General features: G+C 44.4%; 4 protein-coding genes, 1 long non-coding RNA gene and 1 other non-coding gene across 7 annotated transcripts; 5 read left to right on the forward strand and 1 right to left on the reverse strand.

Annotated features, from left to right (window-relative positions):
- Positions 1–124: 124 nt before the first annotated feature.
- On the forward strand, positions 125–3354 carry LOC117857608 (GDP-L-galactose phosphorylase 1). Of its 2 annotated transcripts, XM_034740362.2 has the most exons (8): positions 148–338; positions 478–1258; positions 1684–1793; positions 1862–1921; positions 2017–2259; positions 2347–2532; positions 2633–2881; positions 2991–3354. In XM_034740362.2, exons 2-8 carry the CDS (start codon positions 1153–1155, stop codon positions 3243–3245), a joined length of 1209 nt encoding a protein of 402 aa, XP_034596253.1. In that variant the 5' UTR covers positions 148–338; positions 478–1152; the 3' UTR covers positions 3246–3354. The 2 variants fall into 2 exon arrangements, with proteins under 2 accessions (XP_034596254.1, XP_034596253.1); XM_034740363.1 differs by lacking the exon at positions 478–1258 and having other exon boundaries at positions 125–338.
- Positions 3355–4078: 724 nt separating this feature from the next.
- Positions 4079–4152, forward strand: TRNAI-AAU (transfer RNA isoleucine (anticodon AAU)). The gene has a single exon. It is a non-coding gene; the product is annotated as a tRNA-Ile (tRNA).
- A 985-nt stretch (positions 4153–5137) lies between these two features.
- LOC117858119 (4-coumarate--CoA ligase-like 5) lies at positions 5138–9339 on the forward strand. Its single transcript, XM_034741123.2, has 6 exons — positions 5138–6284; positions 6383–6572; positions 7808–7953; positions 8068–8135; positions 8257–8359; positions 8786–9339. Exons 1-6 carry the CDS (start codon positions 5250–5252, stop codon positions 8909–8911), a joined length of 1668 nt encoding a protein of 555 aa, XP_034597014.1. The 5' UTR covers positions 5138–5249; the 3' UTR covers positions 8912–9339.
- A 5761-nt stretch (positions 9340–15100) lies between these two features.
- On the forward strand, positions 15101–18792 carry LOC117855013 (uncharacterized). Its single transcript, XM_034737291.2, has 11 exons — positions 15101–15381; positions 15591–15673; positions 15767–15902; positions 15983–16476; positions 16580–16627; positions 16856–17030; positions 17142–17254; positions 17337–17433; positions 17604–17823; positions 17949–18108; positions 18198–18792. The coding sequence occupies exons 1-11, from the start codon at positions 15180–15182 to the stop codon at positions 18609–18611; spliced, it is 2142 nt and encodes a 713-aa protein (XP_034593182.1). The 5' UTR covers positions 15101–15179; the 3' UTR covers positions 18612–18792.
- Positions 18290–20434, reverse strand: LOC117855015 (uncharacterized). Its single transcript, XR_004640405.2, has 2 exons — positions 20294–20434; positions 18290–19846 (listed from the first exon to the last, which is right to left on the reverse strand). It is a non-coding gene; the product is annotated as an uncharacterized lncRNA (long non-coding RNA).
- Positions 20435–20846: 412 nt separating this feature from the next.
- Positions 20847–24615, forward strand: LOC117855014 (uncharacterized). Its single transcript, XM_034737292.2, has 4 exons — positions 20847–21410; positions 22016–22309; positions 22962–23039; positions 23360–24615. Exons 1-4 carry the CDS (start codon positions 21232–21234, stop codon positions 24126–24128), a joined length of 1320 nt encoding a protein of 439 aa, XP_034593183.1. The 5' UTR covers positions 20847–21231; the 3' UTR covers positions 24129–24615.
- The last annotated feature ends 43 nt before the right edge of the window (positions 24616–24658 follow it).

Below are 24658 nucleotides of genomic sequence, written 5' to 3' on the forward strand. Positions count from 1 at the left end.
GATGACCCACCCGTGGACGTGGTCCACAGAGGTTTCTTTATGTTGACTGGAAGCGGGCCCACATGAACTCGCCTGATGGGCTCGCACAGAGGCCCATCAATGGACGAATACGTATAAGGCTTGGCCCATTTCGCACCGTCGTATCCCCTGCTTCCAGCTTGCAGAGTTGCAGTACATCCTCAGATCCTCCTCCGTCCTCCCCTCGCGTAGGCTCGTCGTCTTCTCCGGCTGGAACCTCCGGCCAAAACCCAAACAAAACCGCTGTTCGGAGGGGCTTGCCTTGAGTGAGATTCAATCCTTCGGGGCGCCATTGCCGCCTGCTTCCTCTGCTACGAGAGGTGGGTCCTTTTCCATATCCATTTCTGCTCTTCTCGTCCCGCTCACTCCGTCGCTGGATGCTCCTGCTCCCGCGGCGTTGCTTCTCTGGGGGGCTGACCACTTCATCTCCATCCTCTATTGCCTCCTCGGATGCGGCAGCGACTCAGGCCGCAAATCGTGCAGGGAAAGCGGCACAGCGGCGCGCGGCTGTGCGGCGCTGCTGGCGACCTTGGGGGAAGTCCGTACCGCGTACCGGCCCCTGCCTCCGGTGGCCGTCCTCCGGCCTCCGCAGAAGCATCCGCCGCTCTCGCAGCGCCGACCGCCGGCGGCCTCGAGTCGGGAGCGCTGTCGGCACAGTAAACCCGACCAATATTTTTTGCAAATCGCCCCCTCATTTGGATCGCGACTATTAATCGCGATCCAAATATTTTCATAAAACCCCCTATTTTGGATCGCGATCATTAATCAAGATCCAACTATTTGCTCAAAACCCCCTAATTTGGATCGCGACTATTAATCGTGATCTAATTTTTTGCGAATCAGTCCCTCAAGAGTTTGCCGGCGAGCTGCGGCGCCCTTGACGCATGCGGAGCGTGCGTTCACACCTCCCTCTCCTCGTAGCCGTCCTGGTGCTCCTCCTCCCAGTGTCCCTCCTCTTCCCGCTGCTTCTCCACGTGAGATTCGCGTGAATTCGCCGTCTTCCCCGATCGCAATCTCGCAACAAAACCATCGAATCGAGCTGCTGGTTTGAGGGAGGGCCTCCTTTGAGTGAGATCCAATCCTCAGGCGCCATTTTCTTACTGCGTTCCCCACAAAAAAAGTTGGGTTCTTCCCATGACCGTCGATACTCTTATCGCCCCGCTCGCTCCATCACTGGTTGCTCCTGCTCCCGCGGCATCACGTTCTCGCCAATACGAAACCTCGCGGCGGCGTTTCGTTGGTACGCCGGCTTCATTTCTCTTAGCTTATGTGATTTTTCTGTGCTTTGGGTTATGGAACTTAGTGACCTTTGTGGCTCATGGATGAGGTCTTAGAATACTCATGGATCACCAATTGAGCATTTTGTAGATGAACTGGTGGTGTAAAATGGGAAATTATTTGTGTCCCTGGGTACTGAACCAAATGTTAACCTGCGAATGGAGTGTCTTGAACTGCATTACTACCTATCTTTACATCTCTATTTGTCTTTGGACGTTTGATGCATATGAAAAGTCGCATATGAAAAGTCGGGCATTTGCTTAAGTTTGTTCACAGTGCAGCCTTATGTTGGATATAGTGCTATTAGTGAACTATATGAGCATTTTAAAATAAACCACATATACTGGAGGAATGACTGATGCCTGTATGTTTTGATGCTGATTTCAGTTAAAACAAAACTAGCCATGGATGTCAAGAGTTTTGACCTGGGTTGTTCCTTGGGTATGGAGAATGACAGTCTAAGTTTGTCGCCATTTCTGAACAAACTTTTCAGAGAGGTCTGTAGTTTTGACACCCCAACCTCGAGGCACATTACTTTGCATTTTGATGATGATTTGAGTTGCAGTGGGAGGATCGCAAGGCAAGGGGATTGTTTCACCATGACATCAGCTCGTGTGAAACTAAGGTTTTCTTTTCCATTCTCTCTGATTAACTGCCCAAGTTTCTTTTGTTGATTTTATTTTTTTTCTATTCTAATTCTATACAATCATGTGATGATAGGTACTACCTGGACAACACAACTTTGTGGCAACATTAATAGAAGGACGTGATCAAAAGAAACGACCTACTGAGTTCGGAATGAACCAAGTCCTCCAGCCATTTGATAGTGGGAAGTTCAATTTCACAAAAGTTAGGCCAGAGGAAGTGATCTTCAGATTCTGTGAAGCTGATAAAGACTCTGCCCAGTATTTTAATGATGCTCCTGATACTATTTCATCTTCATCTAGTGCCATTTTGATTAATGTCAGTGTGTTCCCCTCTCAAAAATTCACTTACACCTTACTGATAGAATTAAAACATGATTGATCGTTTGTCATTTCCACATCACAGGTGAGTCCAATTGGTTACTGCCATGTTCTTTTGACCCCACAAATCCAGGATTGTTTGCCGCAAAGGATTGATCACGAGAGCTTCTTAATGGCCATGTATGTTGCTAGGGAGGCAAGGAATCCCTTCTTCAGAGTTGGTTATAACAGTTTGGGTGGCTTTGCAACTATCAACCACCTTCACTTCCAGGTTAGTCTTTAGAATCGTATAGTTGTCAATTGCACTAAGGCAACTGTCCCTTTTTCACAGTACCTCTCAGCAAGTCCTGTACTGACATTTTGTTCGTTAGGCATACTACCTGAAAGTACAGTATCCAGTTGAAAAGGCAACCACAGAGAAGCTCACAACCCTAGTCAATGGTGTGAGCATTGCCCAGCTGGTGGGTTATCCAGTAAGTGGTTTTGTGTTCGAAGGTGGGGCAAGCCTTGAGGATTTGTCATGTATGGTTTCGAAAGTCTGCATCTTCTTGCAAGAGAACAACAGACCTTTCAATGTCCTTATCTCTGAATCCGGCAGGAGAGTTTTCCTCCTACCACAGGTATTGCCATGCAACCTCCGTTGTTAAAGTTCTGAATTATGAAACAATGTTCTTAATTCATACTTTAGCATTGTATTGACATTTATCTCCCTCCTAATCGATCGACCAGTGCTACGCGGAGAAGCAGCTCCTCGGAAAGGCAAGCCAAGAGTTCCTCGAAATGAGAATCAATCCCGCAATCTGGGAGCTCAGTGGCCATTTGGTACTGAAGAGGAAGAAGGACTACGATGAAGCCTCTGAGCTATACATATGCAGATTTTTGGTTGAAGCAGCTGTTTCTGAAACAGAATTCCAACAGCTGAAGCAATGTGTGCTTGACTTCCTGACTGCCTCTGCTGCTTGTAATTCGGATATAGATTACTAGAGAGTGGTGACTAATGATTTTGGGTACTGTATTCATAACTGTTACGATGGTATATCATACATTTGTGACGACTGTTCATCTCTGCAATGAGAAACACCTGTCTTCTCCATCTGCAATTTCACAACAAAACCACCAGATACTGGTACACAGTAGTTGGCTTTGTATTGGAAAGTAGCGCACGGCTTGGGGATTTACCGAATGTGCTTCTTTCAGCGGTCGAAATATTCGTTGAAGGGAACAATAGACAATTCAGCTTCCTTATCTCCGAATCTGGCAAGAGAGTTTTCCTCCCACAACCATTACTTATTGCCATGCAACCTCAGCTGTAGAAGTCCTGAAATTTGAACTTGCTCATTCTTCAAAGTCTAGCAGTGGGATAATACCATTTGCCGCCCTCATTGGATCAGTGCTGTACTGCTATGACATGAAGGAGCTCCTTGGTCCAGCGAGTCGAGAGCTCCTCTACAAAGAATAAGTCCAACGATCTAGGAGTTCAGTGGCCATTTTGGTACCGAAAAGGACTAGATTACAGATTACTAGAGTGAAGCTGGTGAGAGAAACATTCTGATTACTGATTGAACATCAGGATTTGAAGAGATTCGTCCTGACTCATGAGTTCCTGACCGGGGCTGCTGGATGCAACTCTGCCATAAGTTTGCCTAGAGTGCTGACTAAACGATTTCGTATCACTACAGGTTAAAGAATTATAGTTGTAGGTGAACTAAATTGGTACAAAACTGCTCTTATGAGATGCTAATAACGCGATTTAAGTCTCGATCAACATTTAATTGAGTACTAGTGTAGTAATTTTAAATAGTTTGTAAGGTATAAACGGCCTATTAGCTCAGTTGGTTAGAGCGTCGTGCTAATAACGCGAAGGTCGCAGGTTCGAGACCTGCATGGGCCAAGGTTTTTAGTTTTTCTGATTCTCTTTTGAATTAATTTATTTTTTTGCATGGGGCCGCAGCCCGGGGATTTGGGCTTTACCGGCTTCATCATCTTTCTTCCCAGCTACAGCAACGCTAAGCCGTACTAAAGGGACCTGTATTTTTAGCGTATTCACGTGGACGGTGGCATGGCTGCAATCTTGCAGACGGCGTGTTTCAAGACCACGAGTGTAGGTGTTGTCAGAGCTAAAGTATCATTATACAGGTCGATCAGTGCATGCTGATCGATCTACAAGTATTTTGACTTATCTACAGCCGCCGAACCAAACGCATGCACAGTTTTTTTTCCCCTCTCTTCATCGTTTATTCTATTACAAAACGCAAACGCATTTCATACAGACACCGACAGCGATAGAGATGTGAAAGTTGACCCCATCCAGAAAGCGGAGTGCTCGGGGCTCCATGAAACAATCTCACTGCTTTATGTGTCAGGGTCGTTCAGAATTATCTTAATTTACTTAGACTTTTAGTAAACGCATACGTGTTTTTGTTTATGACGGGTGATTTAGAACAAGTCATTACTGCGCCATCAGCTTCAACCAACCGTGCCTACGTACGGCTACAGATGCCGTATCCTCACGTTCAACCACGTGTTCTAGAAATCAATCCTCCCTTGGGTAGACGAAAGGCTGTACTGGATTAGAACTTGGAAGGCTCTATAATTCCTGCATGGCATTTGAAGTCTGTAGCTGCAGTGGCCGATATATTTTTACTATTTTCTTTGTTGATTGAAAAAACATTTAAAAAATAGGCAAAAGCCCAGATGGGCTAACGGGCGGATCAAGATGACTAGCCCGCCCGTAACCCGGGCAACTACTAGATTTAGGCGGCCAGGCCGGGCCCACCGCATCTACTGCGACCTGCGTTGTGCGCCAAACATGAAACATCCGGGCCAGGACTGTACTCGGCCACGTTGCCTAAGTCCTACCTCTCCCCGTCCGTCCAGCCCACACAACTCCCTCTCTTCTTTACCCGGCTTGCGCTTGCGCCCAGCGCTGCGCAAATTCCCCTCCCCCCAAACCCAGGCTACCCGATCCGGAGCGTTTCTCTCTCCGCGATGGCCGAGCAGCCCCCGCCCGGCGGGATCGACCCGCGCAGCGGCTTCTGCGCCGCGACGCGGACCTTCCACAGCCTGCGCCCGTCCTCCACGCTCCCGCCGGACTCCCTCCCGGCCACCGCCACCGCCTACGCCTTCTCCACCCTCCGCTCGCCGCTACCCGACCGCCCCGCGCTCGTCGACGCCGCCACCGGCATTGCCGTCTCCTACCCCTCCTTCCTCGCCGCCGTCCGCTCCCTCGCGGGGGGGCTCTGGTCCGCCCTCGGCGTCCGCCCCGGGGACGTCGCGCTCGTCATCGCTCCGTCCCGCCTCGACGTCCCCGTGCTGGACCTCGCGCTCATGTCCGTCGGCGCCGCCGTCTCGCCCGCGAACCCGGCGTCCACCGCCGAGGAGTTCGCGCACATGGTCGCGCTCGCCAGGCCGGTCGTCGCGTTCGCGGCCCCCGAGGTGGCCGCTAAGCTGCCGAGGGGCCTCCGGTGCGTCGTCATCGGGTCGGACGAGTACAAGAGGCTGTCGTCCGCCGGAGGCGCGTCGCCGCCGCCGCCGGTGGCGGTGAAGCAGTCCGACACGGCGGCCGTGCTGTACTCGTCGGGCACCACGGGGCGGGTGAAGGCCGTCGCGGTCTCGCACCGCAACCTCATCGCGCTGATCTGCACGCACAGGGCGAACCGGGAGAAGGTCGAGAAGGAGGCTGCCGAGGCCGGCGAGGAGCCGCCCCCACCCACGGTGACGCTGCTCCCCCTCCCTCTCTTCCACGTGTTCGGGTTCATGATGCTGCTCAGGTCCGTGGCCATGGGGGAGACCGCCATCCTCATGGAGCGCTTCGACTTCGGCGCCGCGCTGCGCGCCGTCGAGCGGTACCGCGTCACGCTGCTGCCCGCGGCGCCCCCGGTGCTGGTGGCCATGATCAAGTCCGAGGAGGCGCGCCGCCGCGACCTCTCCTCCCTCCTCGTCATCGGCATCGGCGGCGCGCCGCTCGGCCGCGAGGTCGCTGAGCGCTTCGCCGCCATCTTCCCCGACATAGAACTTGTTCAGGTTCCACGCACCCTGCAGATAATCAGTTAACACCAAGGCTCTCTTGTGACGTTGTGCGCACGCCAGATTCCATTCTGAATCTATGTTTCTGATTCCAGGGCTATGGTCTGACGGAATCGTCTGGATCGGTGGCTGCCACGGTTGGTCCGGAGGAGTCCAAGGCCTACGGTTCGGTTGGAAAGCTGTCATCGCACATGGAGGCTAAGATCGTCGACCCCACCACCGGCGAGGCGCTCGGGCCGGGGCAGCGCGGGGAGCTTTGGGTCCGTGGACCAGTCATTATGAAAGGCAAGTAGACTAAACCTTAGGGGGTGTTTGATACCCCGCTAAACTTTAGCACCTGTCACCATATCGGATCATATTAGATGTTTGATACTAATTAGAAGTATTAAACATAGTCTAATTACAAAACTAATTGCACAGATGGAGTCTAATTCGAATCTAATTCACGCGACGAATCTATTAAATCTAATTAGTCTATGATCGGATGGATTAACTTTTGCACGCGAAGTTCTTCCGATGATTATCCATTCCCTAGGACTTTCATCGGTAATATAATCACACGGTTGGATTGTACAGTTTTGTTTTGTCCGAGTCATGGGCTGTTGATTGCCGTGTCTGAAGCCATGCATTCCTGTCATTAGACCAAGCTCTTCTAAGGGCCAGTTTGGCTCTAGGGTGTTAAAAGTTTAACACCCGTCATATTGAATATTTGGATGCTAATTAGGAGTATCAAATATAGGCTAATTACAAAACTAATTGCACAGATGGAGTGTAATTCGCGCTAATTAGTCCATGATTTGACAATGTGGTGTTACAGTAACCATTTGCTAATGATGGATTAATTAGGCTTAATAGATTCGTCTCGCGAATTAGCACAGGGTTTTGCAATTAGTTTTATAATTAGCTCATGTTTAGTTCTCCTAATTAGCATCCGAACATCCGATGTAGCACCTCGTATCCAAACATCCCCTAATTTGCAAGCTGCATGGTTTGCGTGCCATGTGTTTCATGGGGGCCTTTCTTTGTCATTTTGCTTAAACATTTGTCCATCCAAATCCAAATACAGTTGGTCAGTGCAGTACCTTTATAGCTACAGATCTGCATCACTGGCAATGCATGGCTGCCTGTTCTGCTACTTTATTTCTAATGAATAGTACTAATGCCATCCTGGCACTGATAAGCATTCAGTGTCCGTTGAAATTGTATATTATCAGCGAGCCATGTGGACAACATGGTGTTTTATGTCTGAAAAACAGCACTTCTTTCGCTTTCATGCTTGGCGTAGCAACTGTTTAGAATGTGAGCTGGTCTGGGACGCCAATGAACCGACTTCATCAGATTATTTCAAGGTTTGCTAGTAGCAGGACACAGATCATAGATCATAAGTTTTTTGTCATGTTTTTATTTTTTTTAAGGCAATACGTTCCCAGGGAACTTTTTTTGTTTTATATATTTCCTTTGAATATTGGAAATTGTTCATTTTTGGGCTACTACATGAGTCATATGATGATTTTTTCCAGGTTATGTGGGTGATGACGAGGCGACTGCAGCAACAATGGATTCAGAAGGCTGGTTGAAAACTGGTGATCTATGCTACTTCAATGAAGATGGTTTCCTCTACATTGTTGATCGATTAAAGGAGTTGATAAAATACAAGGGATATCAGGTGATGCAGACTATCACAGCTAGTACAAAAACTGCGATAAAATTACCATTGAAGGATTTTATCTGACAAATTTTTGTTTGTGTTTGCGTGGTACTGATATAAATCTTGCTTCAGGTGCCTCCAGCTGAACTGGAGCATATCCTGAATTCTCATTCTGATATCATGGATGCTGCAGTTATCCCGTAAGTACCTGGCAGTAAACCTGTGAAATTCTATACGACTATAGATTCGAACTAATGCTGCTGTAAGATTCCTTCATCATGGGACAATATGTGAGATGTTCCTTCTGTATGCACTATGCAGATATCCAGATGAAGATGTCGGGCAATTACCAATGGCTTTCATAGTGAGGAAACCAGGCTCAAACCTCACCGAGCAACAAGTCATGGATTACGTGGCTAAACAAGTATGCTTCTCCTTTTGATTAGTTCTGCTCCATATAGTTTCATATTGAACTACAGGTGTCCTGTCATAGTCAACTTCGTTCAACCTTTTTCCTAAACAAATTGTGCAAGTTGCCAAGTTGAGTAGAAATTCTTGCTATTTTAGTATTGTTAGTTCACACTGGTTTTGTGCTTGTCTGCTGTTAAGCATAACATTCTTTGCCCTGATGCAAAAGGCAACACTGAAACGTCATGTACTACTATAGCATACTGTTTGCATGTATCTATGGAAAGCAACCTAACTTGCCAGCGGCCATTCCAGCAAGGGATCATGCCGCCACTGATCCTTTCTTTATGCATGATATTCTAACAACCTTTTGCTGGAATAACTTGATAATGCCTTAGCACTTCAGGCTAACTCCGGCCTGATTTTTTTCCTTTTATGGCAGGTCGCACCGTACAAGAAAGTCCGCCGAGTGGCCTTTGTCTCTGCAATACCGAAATCGCCTGCCGGGAAGATCTTGCGGCGCGAGCTTGTACAGCAGGCCGTGTCCATGGGTGCCTCCAAGCTTTGAGGTTTATGCTGACTTGGAAATCTAGGAGGAAAGTTCTTGTGTAGTATACCATATTACCAGACCCGGGATTTGTACTGTTAGAATAATTAGGTTGTTGGCCCATTATTTAATTGATCAAATAAATCCCAAGGCTCATTAGTGGTGGTAGTTACACTTGGAAGTTGAGAGGGTCTCTAACCAATCAATTTATAAGGTGGAGCTATGTTGCATCTGTTGAGAAGCTGAGGGAGGGATAGCAGGACGCCGCGCGCCGCCCCGCGCCGTGACCGGACGGGATGTGTGGGCTGGGCTTGGTCAGGTTTTGTTAACAGACGACGGACGGGATGTGTGGGCTGGGCTTGTTCAGGTTTTGTTAACAGACGATTGAATAGCTGGTAGCTATAGCTATCAGTTACCACCAGAAATTGATCGTTTGATTGCTACATTAACCTGAGCATCCAAGAGTCTTTGGTTTCTATAAGAGAGGTGCTACCTCTTTTGCGTGCGTCAAACAACTCCACCAGAGCTTGCTATCTTCCACTCTTGCGTTGCGCTCTTGTCATCTCCGTTCCGGCTGTCTACGTGCACAAAGTTGCATCCTTGTTCGGGACTCTGCACCTGAGGAGTAGGAGGGCGATCAAGTTTTTGGGGAGCGCATTTGCGGGACTGCTTGCTGTGTACGTCTACTTCCTGAAGGCGCAACTGCACGGCGAACTTTTGCACTGCGTCAACTCTCGATCGACTACACCAAACAAGCTCAACTAGCAATGTTGGGTAATGGCGCATCTGGTTCCTCCGGAACTGGCCCCGTCTCAAAGTACTTTCTTATGAACCAGTCTTTCGTTTCAAAGTATCTGTTGCATGCTTTATGTTCACTGCAAATATAATAGATCATGTTCCTGTGTATGCTATCTTTAATGTCATGATTTATGTTTTAATTCAAATTAAACTGAACTGCAAACTTCCTCTAATTTCAACAATCCAAAAATTTGATAGGGCTTTTTCGGTAGTTGGCTTTGCTACGTAATTGAACCGAATGTATTTGATGGAACGAATTATAAGAGATGGGTTGGCAGACTTGAGTTATGGCTCACGGCTACGAACGTGTGGTTAATTACCCATGAGCGTCCTGTGGGACCGCACACCTCCGTTGAGGATTTATTGTATATATGTCTGCTGACAATTTGTTCAAAGGGGCTGTGATCAGTGTTCTTGCTGAGAACTTGATCGATTCATACATGCAGCTTCCCTCTGGCAAGGCAGTGTGGGATGCACCCAAGCAAATACCTGGCAAGGCAGTGTGGGATGCACCCAGGCAAATTTCGGGGTATCCGATGCAGGGAGCGAGTTGTACATCATAGAGCAGTTCTACGACTACAAGATGGTCGATGACCGTTCTGTAGTTGAACATGCTCATGAGTTACAGGCTCTTGCAAAGGATCTTGTGAATGTCATGTGTGAGCTGTCGGATAAATTTATGGCTGGTGGTATCATTGCTAAATTGCCTCCTTCTTGGAGGAACTTTGCTACTACTATGAAACACAAGAGACATGAGTTCACTGTAGCCGGTCCGATCGGCACTCTTGATGTTGAGGAAAGGCGAGAGCAAAGGATTCACGTGCGCGTGGCAAAGGGAGGTTCTAGCGCTCATATGGTGTAGAAAGGAACTTCCAATCCCACAAAAAATAAGGGCAAAGCGAAAGCTAAGTTTCAACACAAGACTACTCAGACTACCAACTTTAACAAAAAGAAGAACAACAAGGGAAAGTGCTTATGTGCGGTGTTTTTGACCATTGGGCTAAGGACTGCAAGGACCGCAAGGACAAGCAGCAACACGGGCAGAAGAAGTCTGCTAATGTTGTTATTAGCGATGCTGAGAAGGGAACATCAGGGTATGGTAATCATGCTTTTGTTCTTTCAGTTTATCATTTACCAAATTGGTGGATTGACACCGGAGCTAATATACATGTATGTGCCGATATTTCTTTGTTTTCCTCTTACCAGGTCACAGGGATTAGATCCGTGTTGATGGGGAACGACTCAGGTGCTGCTGTTCGCAGTGTTGGTATGGTCAATCTAAAGTTTACTTCGGGAAAGACCGTGCGGCTAAAGAACGTGCATCATGTCTCCTCAATAAATAAAAATTTTGTTAGCGGATCCCTTCTTTGTAAGTATGGTTTTAAGTTGTTGTTCGAATCAAACAAGTGTGTTGTTTCTAAGTTTGGCTCCTTTGTTGGCAAAAGATATGAATGTGATGATTTGTTTCGTTTATCATTATCAGACTCTTGTAATAAAGTTGTGAATTATGTGTATAATGATGATGAGTCAAATGTTTGGTATTCACGACTTTGTCATGTTAATTTCGATTGTGTGTTGCGGCTAGCTAATTTGAGTTTAATTCCGAAATTCACTTTGGTCAAAAATTCTAAGTGTCAAGTGTGTGTGCAATCTAAGCAACCCTGCAAGCCTCACAAGGCTACTGAGGCGAGGAACTTGTCACCATTAGAATTAGGGGGTGTTTGGTTCCACGAACTAAAGTTTAGTCCCTATCACATCGAATGTTTAGATACTAATTAGGAGGACTAAATATGAGCTAATTATAAAACCAATTGCACAGATGGAGGCTAATTCGCGAGACGAATCTATTAAACCTAATTAATGCATGATTAGCACATATTTACTGTAGCATCACATTGTTAAATCATGGGCTAATTAGGCTTAATAGATTCATCTCACGAATTAGCCTCCATCTGTGCAATTAGTTTTATAATTAGTCTATATTTAATACTCCTAATTAGTATCTAAACATTCAATGTGATAGGGACTAAACTTTAGTCCGTGGAACCAAACACCCCCTTAATTCATTCGGACTTGAGCGAAATGAACAGTGTGCTGACTAAAGGTGGAAAGAGATATTTCGTGACTTTGATAGATGATTCTACTAGATACTGCTATGTGTATTTGCTTAAATCAAAAGATGAGACATTTAATTTTTTCAATATCTATAAGGCCGAAGTTGAAAATCAACTTGAGAGGAAGATAAAATGTGTTAGACCGGATCGAGGTGGAGAGTATTTTTCAAATGAGTTCAATTTGTTCTGTGAGGAACATGGCATTATTCATGAAAGAACACCACCTTATTCTCCTGAGTCAAATGGAGTGGCTGAAAGGAAGAACCGTACTCTAACTGAGATGGTTAACGCCATGTTAGAAACAGTTGAACTTTCGTGGGAATGGTGGGGTCAAGCCATGTTGACTGCCTGTCATACTCTTAACAGAGTTCCTTCGAAAAAGAAAGAGAAAACACCATTCGAGGAATGGGAAAATAAAAGACTAACACTCTCATACTTGCATACTTGGAGTTGCTTGGCAAAACCAATTGCTAAGAAGCGCAAGCTCGGGCCGAAAATAGTTGATTGTGTCTTTCTAGGCTATGCTTTTTTATAGTATCGGATATAGATTTTTGATAATTAAATCTGGAGTACCGGACATGCATGTTGGTACAATCATGGAGTCCAGAGATGTCACATTCTTTGAGAATATTTTTCTGTTAATTCCCGTGAATGTAATGATACAGTAGTACACTTTGAATAACCAGTTGAGGAGAATCATGAGAAGGATGATAATGAAGGAACTCGAAAGAGTAAGAGACGAAGAACTACAAAGTCTTTTGATGATGATTTCATTATGTACCTTGCAGATGACACTTCAAGAACCATTGCTGAGACTTATGGATCTCCTAATACTGACTATTGGAAGAAAGCAATTAGAAGTGAGATGGATTCCATAATGTCTAATGGGACTTGGGAGATCGTTGATCGTCCATACGGGTGCAAACCTGTAGGGTGCAAGAGGGTGTTTAAGAAAAAGCTTAGGCTTGATGGTACTATTGAAAAGTACAAGGCGAGGCTTGTGGCCAAGGGTTACACCCAGAAAGAAGGCGAAGATTACTTTGATACTTACTCACCAGTTACCAGATTGACCACGATTCGAGTACTACTATCCTTGGCTACCTCACAAGATCTTCTCATCCATCAGATGGATGTTAAGATAGCTTTCCTTAACGGAGAGTTGGATGAGGAAATTTATATGGATCAACGTGATGGTTATGCAGTAGAAGGTCATGAACGAAAAGTGTGCAAATTGTCAAAATCTTTATATGGACTGAAACAAGCTCCTAAGCAATGGCATGAGAAGTTTGACAAGACTCTCACGTCAGCCGAGTTTGTTGTGAACAAAGCCGACAAGTGCATGTAATACCGCTTTGGTGGGGGAGAAGGAGTGATCTTGTGTTTGTATGTTGATGACATATTGATCTTTGGTACTAATATCAATGTGATTGAGTAGGTTAAGAGATTTTTGTCTCGAAGCTTTGAGATGAAAGATATGGGAGTGGCTGATGTAATTTTGAATATTAAGCTACTAAGAGAAGGTAATGTGGGGTTACACTTCTGCAATCCTATTATGTGGAGAAGATCTTGAGTCGCTTTGGTTATAGTGACTGCAAGCATGCTCCCACGCCTTACGATTCCAGTGTGGTATTGTGGAAAAACTGTAAAATCGCAAGGGGTCAATTGAGATATTCTCAAATCATTGGCTCGCTGGTGTATCTAGCTAGCGTTACGAGGTCTGATATCTCATTTGCTGTGAGTAAACTCAGCAAATTTGTGTCAAATCCTGGAGATGATCACTAGCATGCTCTTGAGAGAGTACTGCGCTATCTAATAGGCACAACGAGTTGTGGAATTCACTATGCTGGGTATCCTAGGGTACTGGAAGGTTATAGTGACTCAAACTGGATATCAGATACTGATGAGATAAAATTTACGAGTTGATATGTGTTCACACTTGGAGGTGGCGCTGTTTCTTGAAAGTCTTGCAAGGAAACCATCTTAACAAGGTCAACAATGGAAGCGGAACTCACAACACTGGATACCGCCATAGTTGAGGCTGAATGGCTTCGTGATCTCTTGTTGGATTTGCCGGTGGTTGAGAAACCGATATCGGCTAATGAACTATGACAATCAAACAATGATTGCCAAGGTGAAAGTACTAAAGATAATATGAAGTCATCAAGACATATGAAGAGGCGGCCGAAGTATGTTAGAAAGATGAGAAACTCCGAAGTGATAGCACTGGGCGATGTCCAAATAGCTAAAAATCTGGCAGATCAATTCACGAAAAGTCTTTCACTAAATGTGATAGATGAGGCATCGAGGGAGATGGGAATGAGACCCACATGAGAGTCCATTGTTTAGTTGTGGACAAATGTAGCTTATGTCTAGGTGGATGTTCAACCTTATTCAGATCTCCATCAAAACACAGGTATATCCAACAATAGTGGAACAAATTCCCGAATGAGCCTTGAAATTTGGTGGGGATTGTTAGAATAATTGGGTTGTTAGCTCATTATTTAATTGATAAAATAAATCCTAAGACCCATTAGTAGTGGTAGTTACAAATAAAATAGTGGTGGTAGTTACAAATAGAATAAAAGAACATGATAGGGTCTCTAACCAACTTATAAGGTGGAATCATGCTGCACCTGTTGAGAAGTTGAGGGAGGGATAGCAGGATACCATCGTGTCAGTGGGGTGGTACTTGGGCACTGATGGATTCACACGAGTCATGAACTATATAAATATAGGTTAATTATAAAACCAATTGCAGGAATGAACGCTAATTCACGAGACAAAGTCTAATTAATTCATGATTAGCACATATTTGCGGTAGCATCACGTGGTCAAAACATGAACTAATTAGGTTTAATAGATTCGTCTCACGAATTAGCCTTCATTTATGCAATTGGTTTTGTAATTAACCTATATTAAATATAGTTCTAATTAGTATCTAAATGTTTGATGTGGTAGGGATTAAGTATCTAAATATTTGATGTGGTAGGGACTAAATTTAGGAAGCTTTTGACATGGGCATTTAGCTTTTGAAACATGGGCAAACATTATATATTTACATATCCGACAATTAAAAAAAATTATATGCAACAACACAAGCGAATATGTTTACACCTTTTAATGTGAACCAAATTGGATGAATGCTGAATGCGCTGACTAAAATTCAAGCTGCATCAGGAGAAAGTAAGCTGCATCAGGAGAAAGAAAGCTACATTATAACCAGTTGAATTAGCTCCGTTTCATTAGCCGATCAGATCCTTTTGTTTTAAATACTTAGCCGATCAGATCAAATGACATCTTTTCAAGTTGTTCACGGCCTCTTGCAACTAGCCTATATTCCCCCGCCGCCGACGCCGAAGCCCCAACCGACCAAATCGATGCCGTCGATCGCCGGCGGCGGGTGCGGGCGCCTCTTCGCCGCGCACCGGGGCGCGATCTGGTGGCTCCGGGGCCGCCAGCACCCGCCCTTCTCGTCCCTTGCCGGCGGGGGAAGCCGAGGCGACGCGCCGCATCTGCCGGTGCTCATTGTCGGAGCTGGGCCCGTCGGGCTCGTCCTCTCCTTCCTCCTCACCAAATTCGGTAAGAGCCCCGTGCCCCTCGCGCGTGGCTGTTCCGAATCGTGCTTCTAAAGTAGTATAGGCGGTAGTGTTGAGCTGAGCGGAAATTCAATGAGGGAACCGGACGAATGTGATGTGATGAAACAAGTCATCTCTCAAGTGCGGATCGTGGAAATTCTTGTGAAGACCGGCAGCCTCTGATACAGTCACTCGTTTATCCCAATCTTGCAGGGATCAAATGCGCGGTGATAGAAAAGAATGTGGAGTTCACTCGGCATCCTCGAGCGCACTTCATCAACAACCGCACAATGGAGGTGTGTATTTTTACTATTGCACTCCTACTTCGCTATGTCAGCTTTATGTGTGTTGTTTGGGCGGTAAATTTCACTGGTGGTTGGCATTTTCAGATCTTCCGCAAGTTGGATGGCTTGGCTGGGGACATCGAGAGGTCCCAGCCACCAGTGGATCTGTGGAGGAAATTCGTATATTGCACTTCACTCTCTGGTTCTGTTCTTGGATCGGTTGATCACATGAAGCAGGAAGGCCAGTTCAGTTCTTCTCATGTTGAGCGTTTGTTGTCTTGCACCTCTGTTCATATGTCTTGTGACGAGTATTTTTTGCAGTTTTTGACAAGGTCATTAGTCCTATATCGGTTGCACACTTCTCGCAATACAAGTTAGTCGATTTGCTACTCAAGAAGTTGGAAGGTATTGGTTTCCAGACATGCTTTCCCAGTGAGATTGGTGACTCAGCGCAGGATTTGGGGTTGGAAAGCAAGATATTGATGGGGCATGAGTGCACATCCTTTCAGCAGACAGATGAGGGCATTTTGGTTGGAGTATCAGTTAACAATGGTGGGAGGATACGGGAGAAGAAGCTACATTGTGGTCTTCTTATAGGGACAGATGGTGCAAGAAGCACGGTGCGTGAATTGGCAGGTATATCTATGGAGGGTGAGAGGGACTTGCAGAAACTGGTCAGTGTGCATTTTCTTAGCAGAGATCTAGGCAGATATTTATCCAGTCAGAGGCCTGGGATGTTGTTCTTCATTTTTAACCCAGGCGCAATTGGTGTACTTGTTGCACATGACCTGGAGAATGGGGAATTTGTATTGCAGGTATGTTAACCTTCACTATTTTAGAAGCAAGGCTTCAGCAAATGTTACATTTGAAATTGTATATTTCTCATGTGTGGAATATCACCTTCTATTCTATTTTCAGATTCCATTTTATCCTCCTCAGCAGATGTTTGAAGATTTCAGTGCCAAGGTGATCTAGTTCTAGTATTTTTCTTTATTCTAGTTCATTATCTAACAAGATGCCGTTTGCTGCATCTAAATGTGTTTCTATTTATTTCTGAAATACTTGTGCTGTAGTGTTCTTGAAACAACTTATTTCTAAACTGGAATATGTTATGCATAGGTGAATTGTTGACTAATTTGACGCATATATGTAAATGCACCCCTGCTTACTTTTTAAGTTTTCCTTGTGATTTAGGTATGTGAGCAAATCATTGTCAAATTAGTTGGATGGGAGCCTGCTGATGTTCAGGTTTTAGACATAAAACCATGGGCTATGCATGCTGAAGTTGCAGAGAAGTACATTGGCTGCAACAATCGTGTAATCCTTGTTGGTGATGCTGCTCACCGTTTCCCTCCTGCTGGTGGTTTTGGTTAGTGGTTTACTTCATTTTTGATACTGAAATATTACCATTTCCATTTGCTTTAGTGTGCATCAGAAGTCCAACGGTCAGAATTGTGCATTTGCTGATTTGTTTTTGCAGGAATGAACACCGGTGTTCAGGATGCGCATAATCTGGCTTGGAAATTGTGCTTACTCTTGAATGGTGTTGCTTCACCATCAATAATGCAAACTTATGAATCAGAGCGCCGACCTGTTAGACACTTCTCACAGCTTGTCAGTTAACATCTCCTTGACAAAGTTAATTAAGTTTGATTCACATGCTTGCTTTTTGCAGGTTGCTATTTTTAATACAGGGCTTAGTGTGGAGAATTTTAAGGCGGCAATGTCTATTCCTGCTGCCCTTGGTCTTGATCCAACTGTTGCAAACTCAGGTGCAACATCCTGCTCCAGCATGATGGCAGCAAACATTCAGTTATTTTCTTGTTAAAGTAAATACTGACACTGTTGCAGTTGCGCTTAAGTTATCGTGCAATGTTAAGTACATCAAAACTTTTGCCTTGTCATGATCTGACCTTGTGTATCCTTTACATTTATTTGGCAGTGCATCAGGTTATCAACAGAAGCTTAGGATCTGTCATTCCCAGAAATTTACAAAAGGCAGTTCTGGAAGGATTGTTTTCCATTGGTCGGGCACAGGTCTCAGACTACATTTTGAATGAGAGAAACCCCCTTGGGTCTTCGAGACTAGCAAGACTGAGAAGTATTCTTGATGAAGGAAAAAGTCTACAGCTGCAGTTTCCAGCAGAGGATCTCGGCTTCTGGTAAGACTCACTAGTGTGAATCATTTTCCAAAAGGGGGTGTGTTTTTTTCTTTCTTCCTTTTCATTCAGCTGATGAATGAGCAAGTGTGCAAAGTTTCGTATGTTGATCTATTGTGTGCTTTCAGCTATGAAGGAGGAGCCCTAGTCACTGAATATTGTGCTGAAAACACTCAGAAAGCAGAGAAAGTGAAGCATTTCAAGAGGTCATCAGAGTACGTACCATCTGCTAAGGTTGGTTCACGGCTACCACATATGCTAGTAAGAGCACGTTCAGCTTCAAGTGAGGTATATCCCTTGGACGCCTAATTGATACGGCATCTTTTTAGCTATGTCTCTAATGTTTCATACATTGAGATTGTGATGGATTCTTGCAGGATGTGTTCTCAACACTGGACCTGGTAAGCGGGGATAACCTCGAGTTTGTTCTCATTATCGCACCAATGAAAGAGTCATACGAGATCGCCCGTGCCACCCTCAAGATAGCAGATGAGTTTAAGTTAAAAGCCAAAGTATGTGTCATGTGGCCACAAGGTTCAGCGGATGTGGAAATGGAAGAGAGCAGATCTGAGTTGGCACCCTGGACGAACTGTGTTGATGTTGAGGAAGTACCACGGGCACCTGTTAATTCATGGTGGGAGATGTGTCAGATCAGTAGGAAAAGTGTCATTCTTGTTAGGCCTGATGAGCACATAACATGGAGAATGGAATCAGACATGGTGAGGGATGCCGATTCAGAAGTTAGGAGAGTCTTCTCTCATATTCTGTGCCTAAATAGCCACCTGGTATAGGAATTTGCAAATTTCCTTTCACTTGGTTATGCATAGCAAAGAGTTCGTGTTATTGTGATAATACGAACCAGAATTTCCACTCAAGTGATATTTTACCTGCACTTGGAGTTGGATGAACGATTGACTGCGACAACATTTCTTCATATTACATGATACTGTGGTATTTTGGCTGTTCTGGTTCTTTCTGGTGCAGTGCCATTGTCCGATCTTTGTTTTGAGTTCTCCATTTGTCGTTCATAAAAAGTCATCGCAGCGCCTCATCCACAGATCCACTATGAGCTTTTTTTTTTTTGCCAGCACCGCGATGTCCATGGGGCTGTAGACGAGCGACTCATCTTTGAAACCCATGGATTATCCATGTACAATATTTTTTTAACATCTGTCAACATATGTTGACATTTATTTTCATTTTTTTAAAATCTGATTTATACCAACATTTTTTTATACATACAAACATTTTTCTTTAACTAGTTTACATTCACCAATATTATTGCTCAATAATTTTTTACATGCCCTAACTTTTTTTTTGCACTCACCATCATTTTTTTTACGTTCACCAATTTTTTCCTAAAAAATATTGAGATAGTTTCTCTAAAATGTTGAGACAGTGTGTTTTGCACCGTCGTGGATCAGTTTTAGACTTCTGGTAAGTTATCTCTACTGTAAAGAGTGAGAGAATTGATGTCAATTTCCACACAGAATTATACCTACGTACCCCTGGGGAGATTAGTATCGTCTTAATCCCCGTTCTAAATCCCATCCACACCTTTTTTTTTTTACGCCACACCCTTCCCGTTACCTGCCCACCGTACCCGCACCACTAATGATGCACGCATCCACGCCCATCCTTCCTTTTTTTCCTCAATCCCACCTTCTCCACGCCGATCCTCAAGGCATGTACAACAGTTTGACAGTTGTTGTCTCTAAGTATTTCCATATCACATAAAGACAATGACATAGACAACTTATGCAATGATTCGTCTTTTAGGCTGTCTATAAACCATTTATTTCATATACATACACATTTATCGTGGTGATCAAAAATAAATTTGATTTTGTATACCACTTTGTTGCCCATATGTGTGATCATATTTGGGTACACTCATTTATCACTTATTAGTACAATACAAAGTCCCACTGAACAAATTTGGGAAAAAGACAATAATACTGCAAAGCTGATACATGCTAATCTTGACAACATGCTGATACATGATTGTGTTCTGAATACACAAGAGCTACAGTAAGAGAACAAGATCCATGTAAGAATTTGAAGCTTAGGAGCCTTACTAGTAAGAATAAAACAGCAGTTGGCCCTAATGCTCAACAGTTGTGCTCGCAAAAATAAGCGTCTTGAATTGATGAACTGATTACAGGAACATGCTAGGAGACAACTTGAACCGACAGACTGAACAAAAGACCATGATTTCAACTTGCTTAATCTTTCATCATATTCTGAATCATAAAAATCACTCTTAAAATTAGAAACACAATTCTACGTTTCAGATTTACAAACACCAGATGTAAAAGGAATCACGAATCAGAAAAGAGAAGATCTGCACATCTTCACTCGGTATTATTTGCATCAGTGATGTTGAAGTAAACATATAAGCAAAGCAGCACTGGCGTTCAGAGAAGCAAGCACGGAAGCCATGTACTTTGTTAGATGGACTGGAGTAGCGGACCTGAATGCCGATGGGTCAGCGGACGGTAGCAAGGCTTGGAGCCAGATCCAGGCTTCGAGCAACTCGCCGCCCTGCTCTCCCTTTCGCTGCGCCGGTCGGTGGACGAAGCAACGGAGACGGAAGCAGCTGCTGCCGTCGAGCCTTTCCGCTTCTCGGTCGTCATCGCGCCTTTCCGCTCCCCCGCTGCCGCCGCCGCGCCCCCGTCCGCTCCAGGGATGCCGTCGCATCTGGTAAGCCTTGCGCAACTGCTGCATCCGGCATCTAGGAAGGGAGGAGCATCGATTTTGCCACGGATTTTGGCGCGCGGGGAATGGATTTTATCGCCATCGTAGCTGATTTTTGGCTCACCGCAGCCGATCCACGAGGAGACGACGACGGCATACAACGGCGATGGGGCCGGCGGTTTGGCTTGGGAGCACGAGCCCATGCGTCTCTCTCCTCATTAATCGCTGTACACGTGGGACAGATTTGCCTCCGTGGCAGCATATAGACAGCTGCTGTCTCTCTGTTGTACATAGCCTCACGCCCCTTCCCATCCCCTCCCCCATCGCATCTCCCCGCCGGAGCGGCCCCGCTGCGTCCTCCCCCTCCACTTCGATACCCTCCTCTCCATCTGCAGGGACAGGCGTACAGAGGGGTAAGCCGGATGCCTGTGAAGGAGGCGGGCTCGGCGAGGGGCGCCCCGGGGACCGCGGCTTCGGCGATCGCTGCGGGGGTCGTAAGTCGTTATGATTCCAGCAAGGGGCGTATAATTTATAGACTTCCCATAAGGATTCGAAGCGTACCGAAGACTCGAAGGATACTGAAAGCGGAGGGCGGTCATATATATACATATTCCGAAATCTAGGGTTAGCAATTCCCGCAGTCTTCTCGTCGCCGCGCAGTTGGTCCTATTCCGATCTAGATCTAACCAGGAGAAGAGAGGAGAGAAGACGAGTATGGAGGTAAACGGAGACGAGGGGATAGAGCAGAGGAAGGAGGATCAGTTGTGGGTTCCCCCCGCCGCCGCGAACCAGACGACCCCGACATCCACCGTCCCCGGGAAAGAGGTCATGTCTATTGATGACGAGGCCATATCCGGCGTCAATCCCCGGAGTGCCGCTGCTGCGCAGAATATGTAAGTCTACTTAGAGCATGTATACAGTGGGAGTAGCTTAGTTTTAATATTAATTTGTTTGATTTCAGTCGTTTGCTATACGATTCATTGATATCTGGATGTAGCTGTTGGTCTTTAGTGACATGTGTAGATGAATTATTATCAATCCAATAAGATTTTGCTAGAGCATGTGTACAGTAGGAGTAGCTTAGTTTTAATATTAATTTGTTCGATTTCAGTCGTTTGTTATACAATTAATTAATTCGTTGATATCTGGCTGTAGCTGTGGGTCATTTAGTAACCTGTATGTATTCAATAAGATTTTGCTACACATTTCCAATGCAATCTGTGCGTTTTTTAGTTTAAAGAGTTGAGGTTGTTCTTATTGCTCTAATGAACACTAATTTTAGTTGAAATTGATTTTGTTGCCTTCTTGCTAGTATTACAAGAACTTTTGACTATATTAGTTATGGCAATTTCATTTTCACCTTCATCTTTGCCATGCGGTTTGTCAGCAATGTATTCTTTTTTTTAAGAATAATTAGCTTGTTTCAAGTTAACAATTTAAAATAACTTCTTGGTCATAACTCAATGGACTTGGGGCTGACATACTTGTGCGTTTCCAGTGTGGCTGCTTGTCAACTGTTTGTTGCCAAACAGAATTGGGATGGGCTGGAGACTTATCTTGCTGAGTTCTTGAACAAGGTTCAGGGCGACAAGTTCTATCCCCACCCAGGGCTTTTTTGCTCCCTTTACCAAGCACATATCTCATATCTCATTGGGAAAAATCACTTTGTGGAGGCTCAAGCTGTTTTCGATGGCAAGGTGAAGCCTCTTCTTGATCAAGAAAAAGATGACATGTACAAGCCATTTGACTTAGAAGCCCGTGTGCAAATGTTGCGGAACTGCGTGTACAATTGGTATGTTGTATTTCTTTATTATAATAATGTTTGTTCCTATCGCATGTTAGTCATATTTCATATGAGGCGAACAGGCCTCTAGCTGAGTTGGTTAGATGGTCTCAGTAGCACTCAGGTCCTGGTTTCGACTCCCCGTGGGAGCGAATTTCAGGCTAGGGTTAAAAAAGTCCCCTTGTCTGTCAGCATAACCAAAGCACAAATTAAGGCCTGGCCCAAGTCGTAGCTGTGATTGGTTTGGACCCTCCTACCTGGAGTAGTTGCAGTGGTCACCAGCCCAGCGGTAGTCTCACAAGGGTTATGGCCCCTGTGTAAGGGTGGGGCAAAGGTTCGGGAGTTTTCTCGGCCTGTGTGAGAAGGTCTTCTCTCTTAGGAAAAAGCCCGGGGGCTGTCTTACCCCCCGCAGGTCGAGTTTTTTTTTAATATATGAGGTCGAAACACTAACGAAAGTTCATAGTACTCGTTTCATTTAGGCCAATACATTATTAAAGTTCAATTGTTTATACTTGCGAAATCATTGTTTTTTAAAAATATTCTTCTGAAGCTATTACTACAAAGTTTTGTATTCCTTTATACTCATGGAGATTTGTTGGAGTGTGGCTAGTAATTTTTTTGGATACATGTTTTCAAGTTATGTGTTTTATTTCTTATGCAGTTTGCCTTTGGCTGCTGCTGATGATGAAGATATGAATGTAGTTCTTGCTGATTATCTGATGCTGTATTTCCCGACTAGGTAAGTATTTTCAATCACCTGATAAATTTTGTTGCCAATTACAAAATATAGTTGCATGTGTTTCACGAAATAAATCATTGCTGTTATATCTTAATCTATCTAGATTAGTTCTTTTTCTCTAATTATAAATTTAAGAAGTATTTACAAGTCACTTTCACTCATGCAATTGTTTACATTTAGAATGATATTATCTATCTCTTAACAGATTTATATAAAGTAATTACTAAGTAGTTTTCAATCCTACACTTGTTTATATTTTGAATGATATTATCTGGCATGAATTATGTGGCTACATTTGATAAAGTCATTGCTTTATACAGCTTGCAGAATGATGCAAAGAGAACAAATTCAATTTCAGATTTTTTAGTGACTTTCAATGATAAAAAAGGAAAACGCCATCGTTGTTTGGCATGTCAGTGGGTGATGTCAGCTTCAGCCAGGTCAATAGAATATCACATCAAGCACTCAAAGCAAATTAACTGCTGTCGCAGAGTAACAAAATGGATGCTTGAATATCTCGCAGATGTCATGAATGAAAAAGAAATTAGTATACAGGATATGACTGCTGCTTCATCGGGGATTCAGTTAAGAAAGAGGAAGGCTCCATTCTCACCTCGATCTACTGTGTTAGATCTTGATCAACAATTTCCTATTCCTGGGAAACATGCTTTTGAAATATGGAAGGATCTTAATGCATCTAACATGTTAGCTTTGTATGCTCTTATGAAAGGCAAGTCCAAGTCAACCGCAGCAGCAAAAGCAAAAGAAATATTGTTTTGCCAAGAAAAGCTTATCAATGAGCTGAAGAGATTGTTTTTGAGTCCTACGGATAAACATGTTCCACTGGGTTCTCTGGCATTCATGAAGATCAAGGCTCTCCTCAATCTGTCAGATGATCTCTTGCCATTGCTCAAGAACCTGCCAGATGCTTCTGAACTATTGTTAGATCAAGATAAGAAAGTTACTGAACTGAGGCGTTGCTTTATGGTTGCTGCTGCTGAGCGCCTCCCTCCAACAACACCTGTTGATGTTACGTCTCCCAGCACTGATAGTTCCGAGAGTGTCTCCAGCAAACTATGTCTCCTATAAGTTGTTTTAGTAGATGCCCAAAAAACTACTGTAGAATAACTTATGAGAAAGGTTCAGGTGCTCCTGCGCGCAGGTTGGGGTGCTACCATGCTACCAACCCACCTTTAGATGTGCATCAAAAATTCATCTACAAATTTGAATGGATTTTCTTATAATCTTCTACCATCATGCAAAAATCGAGGATGAACAAAATTTGTGCAAGAAAAACAACAAAAAAGATAATTCAGTGAATGATTAGTTGCGGATCTAATTGAACCTGCACCTGTTACTGTTGATGCCGTGATTTGTCTTTTTTTTTGTTTCCTTTTGCACAAGTTTTTGTTCATCCTCAATTTTGCATACCATTCAAATTTTTAGATGACTTTTTTATGCACATCTAGAGGTGCAACCGCCGGTGGGTCGGTAGCACAGCTCGCGGGAGCACCTGAACTTGTATATTTCATTTTCTGTTGGACCACGTTGCTTAACGGGTTTGTTAGAGCCGGCACATGCACCTCCGAACCCATTAGCGCATGCATGGGAGCTGTATC

This window comes from Setaria viridis, chromosome 5 (genome assembly GCF_005286985.2).
Source record: "Setaria viridis chromosome 5, Setaria_viridis_v4.0, whole genome shotgun sequence".
Lineage (NCBI taxonomy): Eukaryota > Viridiplantae > Streptophyta > Magnoliopsida > Poales > Poaceae > Setaria > Setaria viridis.

Excerpts from the sequence above, each read along its gene's own strand:
- LOC117857608 (XM_034740362.2), top strand. The coding sequence starts at position 1,153 with ATGACCGTCGATACTCTTATCGCCCCGCTCGCTCCATCACTGGTTGCT. Across the intron at positions 1,259-1,683 it reads CTCGCGGCGGCGTTTCGTTG|TTAAAACAAAACTAGCCATG; the intron begins GTACGCCGGCTT and ends TGCTGATTTCAG. Across the intron at positions 1,922-2,016 it reads TCAGCTCGTGTGAAACTAAG|GTACTACCTGGACAACACAA; the intron begins GTTTTCTTTTCC and ends ATGTGATGATAG.
- LOC117858119 (XM_034741123.2), top strand. The coding sequence starts at position 5,250 with ATGGCCGAGCAGCCCCCGCCCGGCGGGATCGACCCGCGCAGCGGCTTC. Across the intron at positions 6,573-7,807 it reads TGGACCAGTCATTATGAAAG|GTTATGTGGGTGATGACGAG; the intron begins GCAAGTAGACTA and ends GATTTTTTCCAG. Across the intron at positions 7,954-8,067 it reads TAAAATACAAGGGATATCAG|GTGCCTCCAGCTGAACTGGA; the intron begins GTGATGCAGACT and ends ATCTTGCTTCAG.
- LOC117855013 (XM_034737291.2), top strand. The coding sequence starts at position 15,180 with ATGCCGTCGATCGCCGGCGGCGGGTGCGGGCGCCTCTTCGCCGCGCAC. Across the intron at positions 16,628-16,855 it reads TTGAAGATTTCAGTGCCAAG|GTATGTGAGCAAATCATTGT; the intron begins GTGATCTAGTTC and ends CTTGTGATTTAG. Across the intron at positions 17,031-17,141 it reads CCCTCCTGCTGGTGGTTTTG|GAATGAACACCGGTGTTCAG; the intron begins GTTAGTGGTTTA and ends TTGTTTTTGCAG.
- LOC117855014 (XM_034737292.2), top strand. The coding sequence starts at position 21,232 with ATGGAGGTAAACGGAGACGAGGGGATAGAGCAGAGGAAGGAGGATCAG. Across the intron at positions 22,310-22,961 it reads CGGAACTGCGTGTACAATTG|TTTGCCTTTGGCTGCTGCTG; the intron begins GTATGTTGTATT and ends TTTCTTATGCAG. Across the intron at positions 23,040-23,359 it reads ATGCTGTATTTCCCGACTAG|CTTGCAGAATGATGCAAAGA; the intron begins GTAAGTATTTTC and ends TGCTTTATACAG.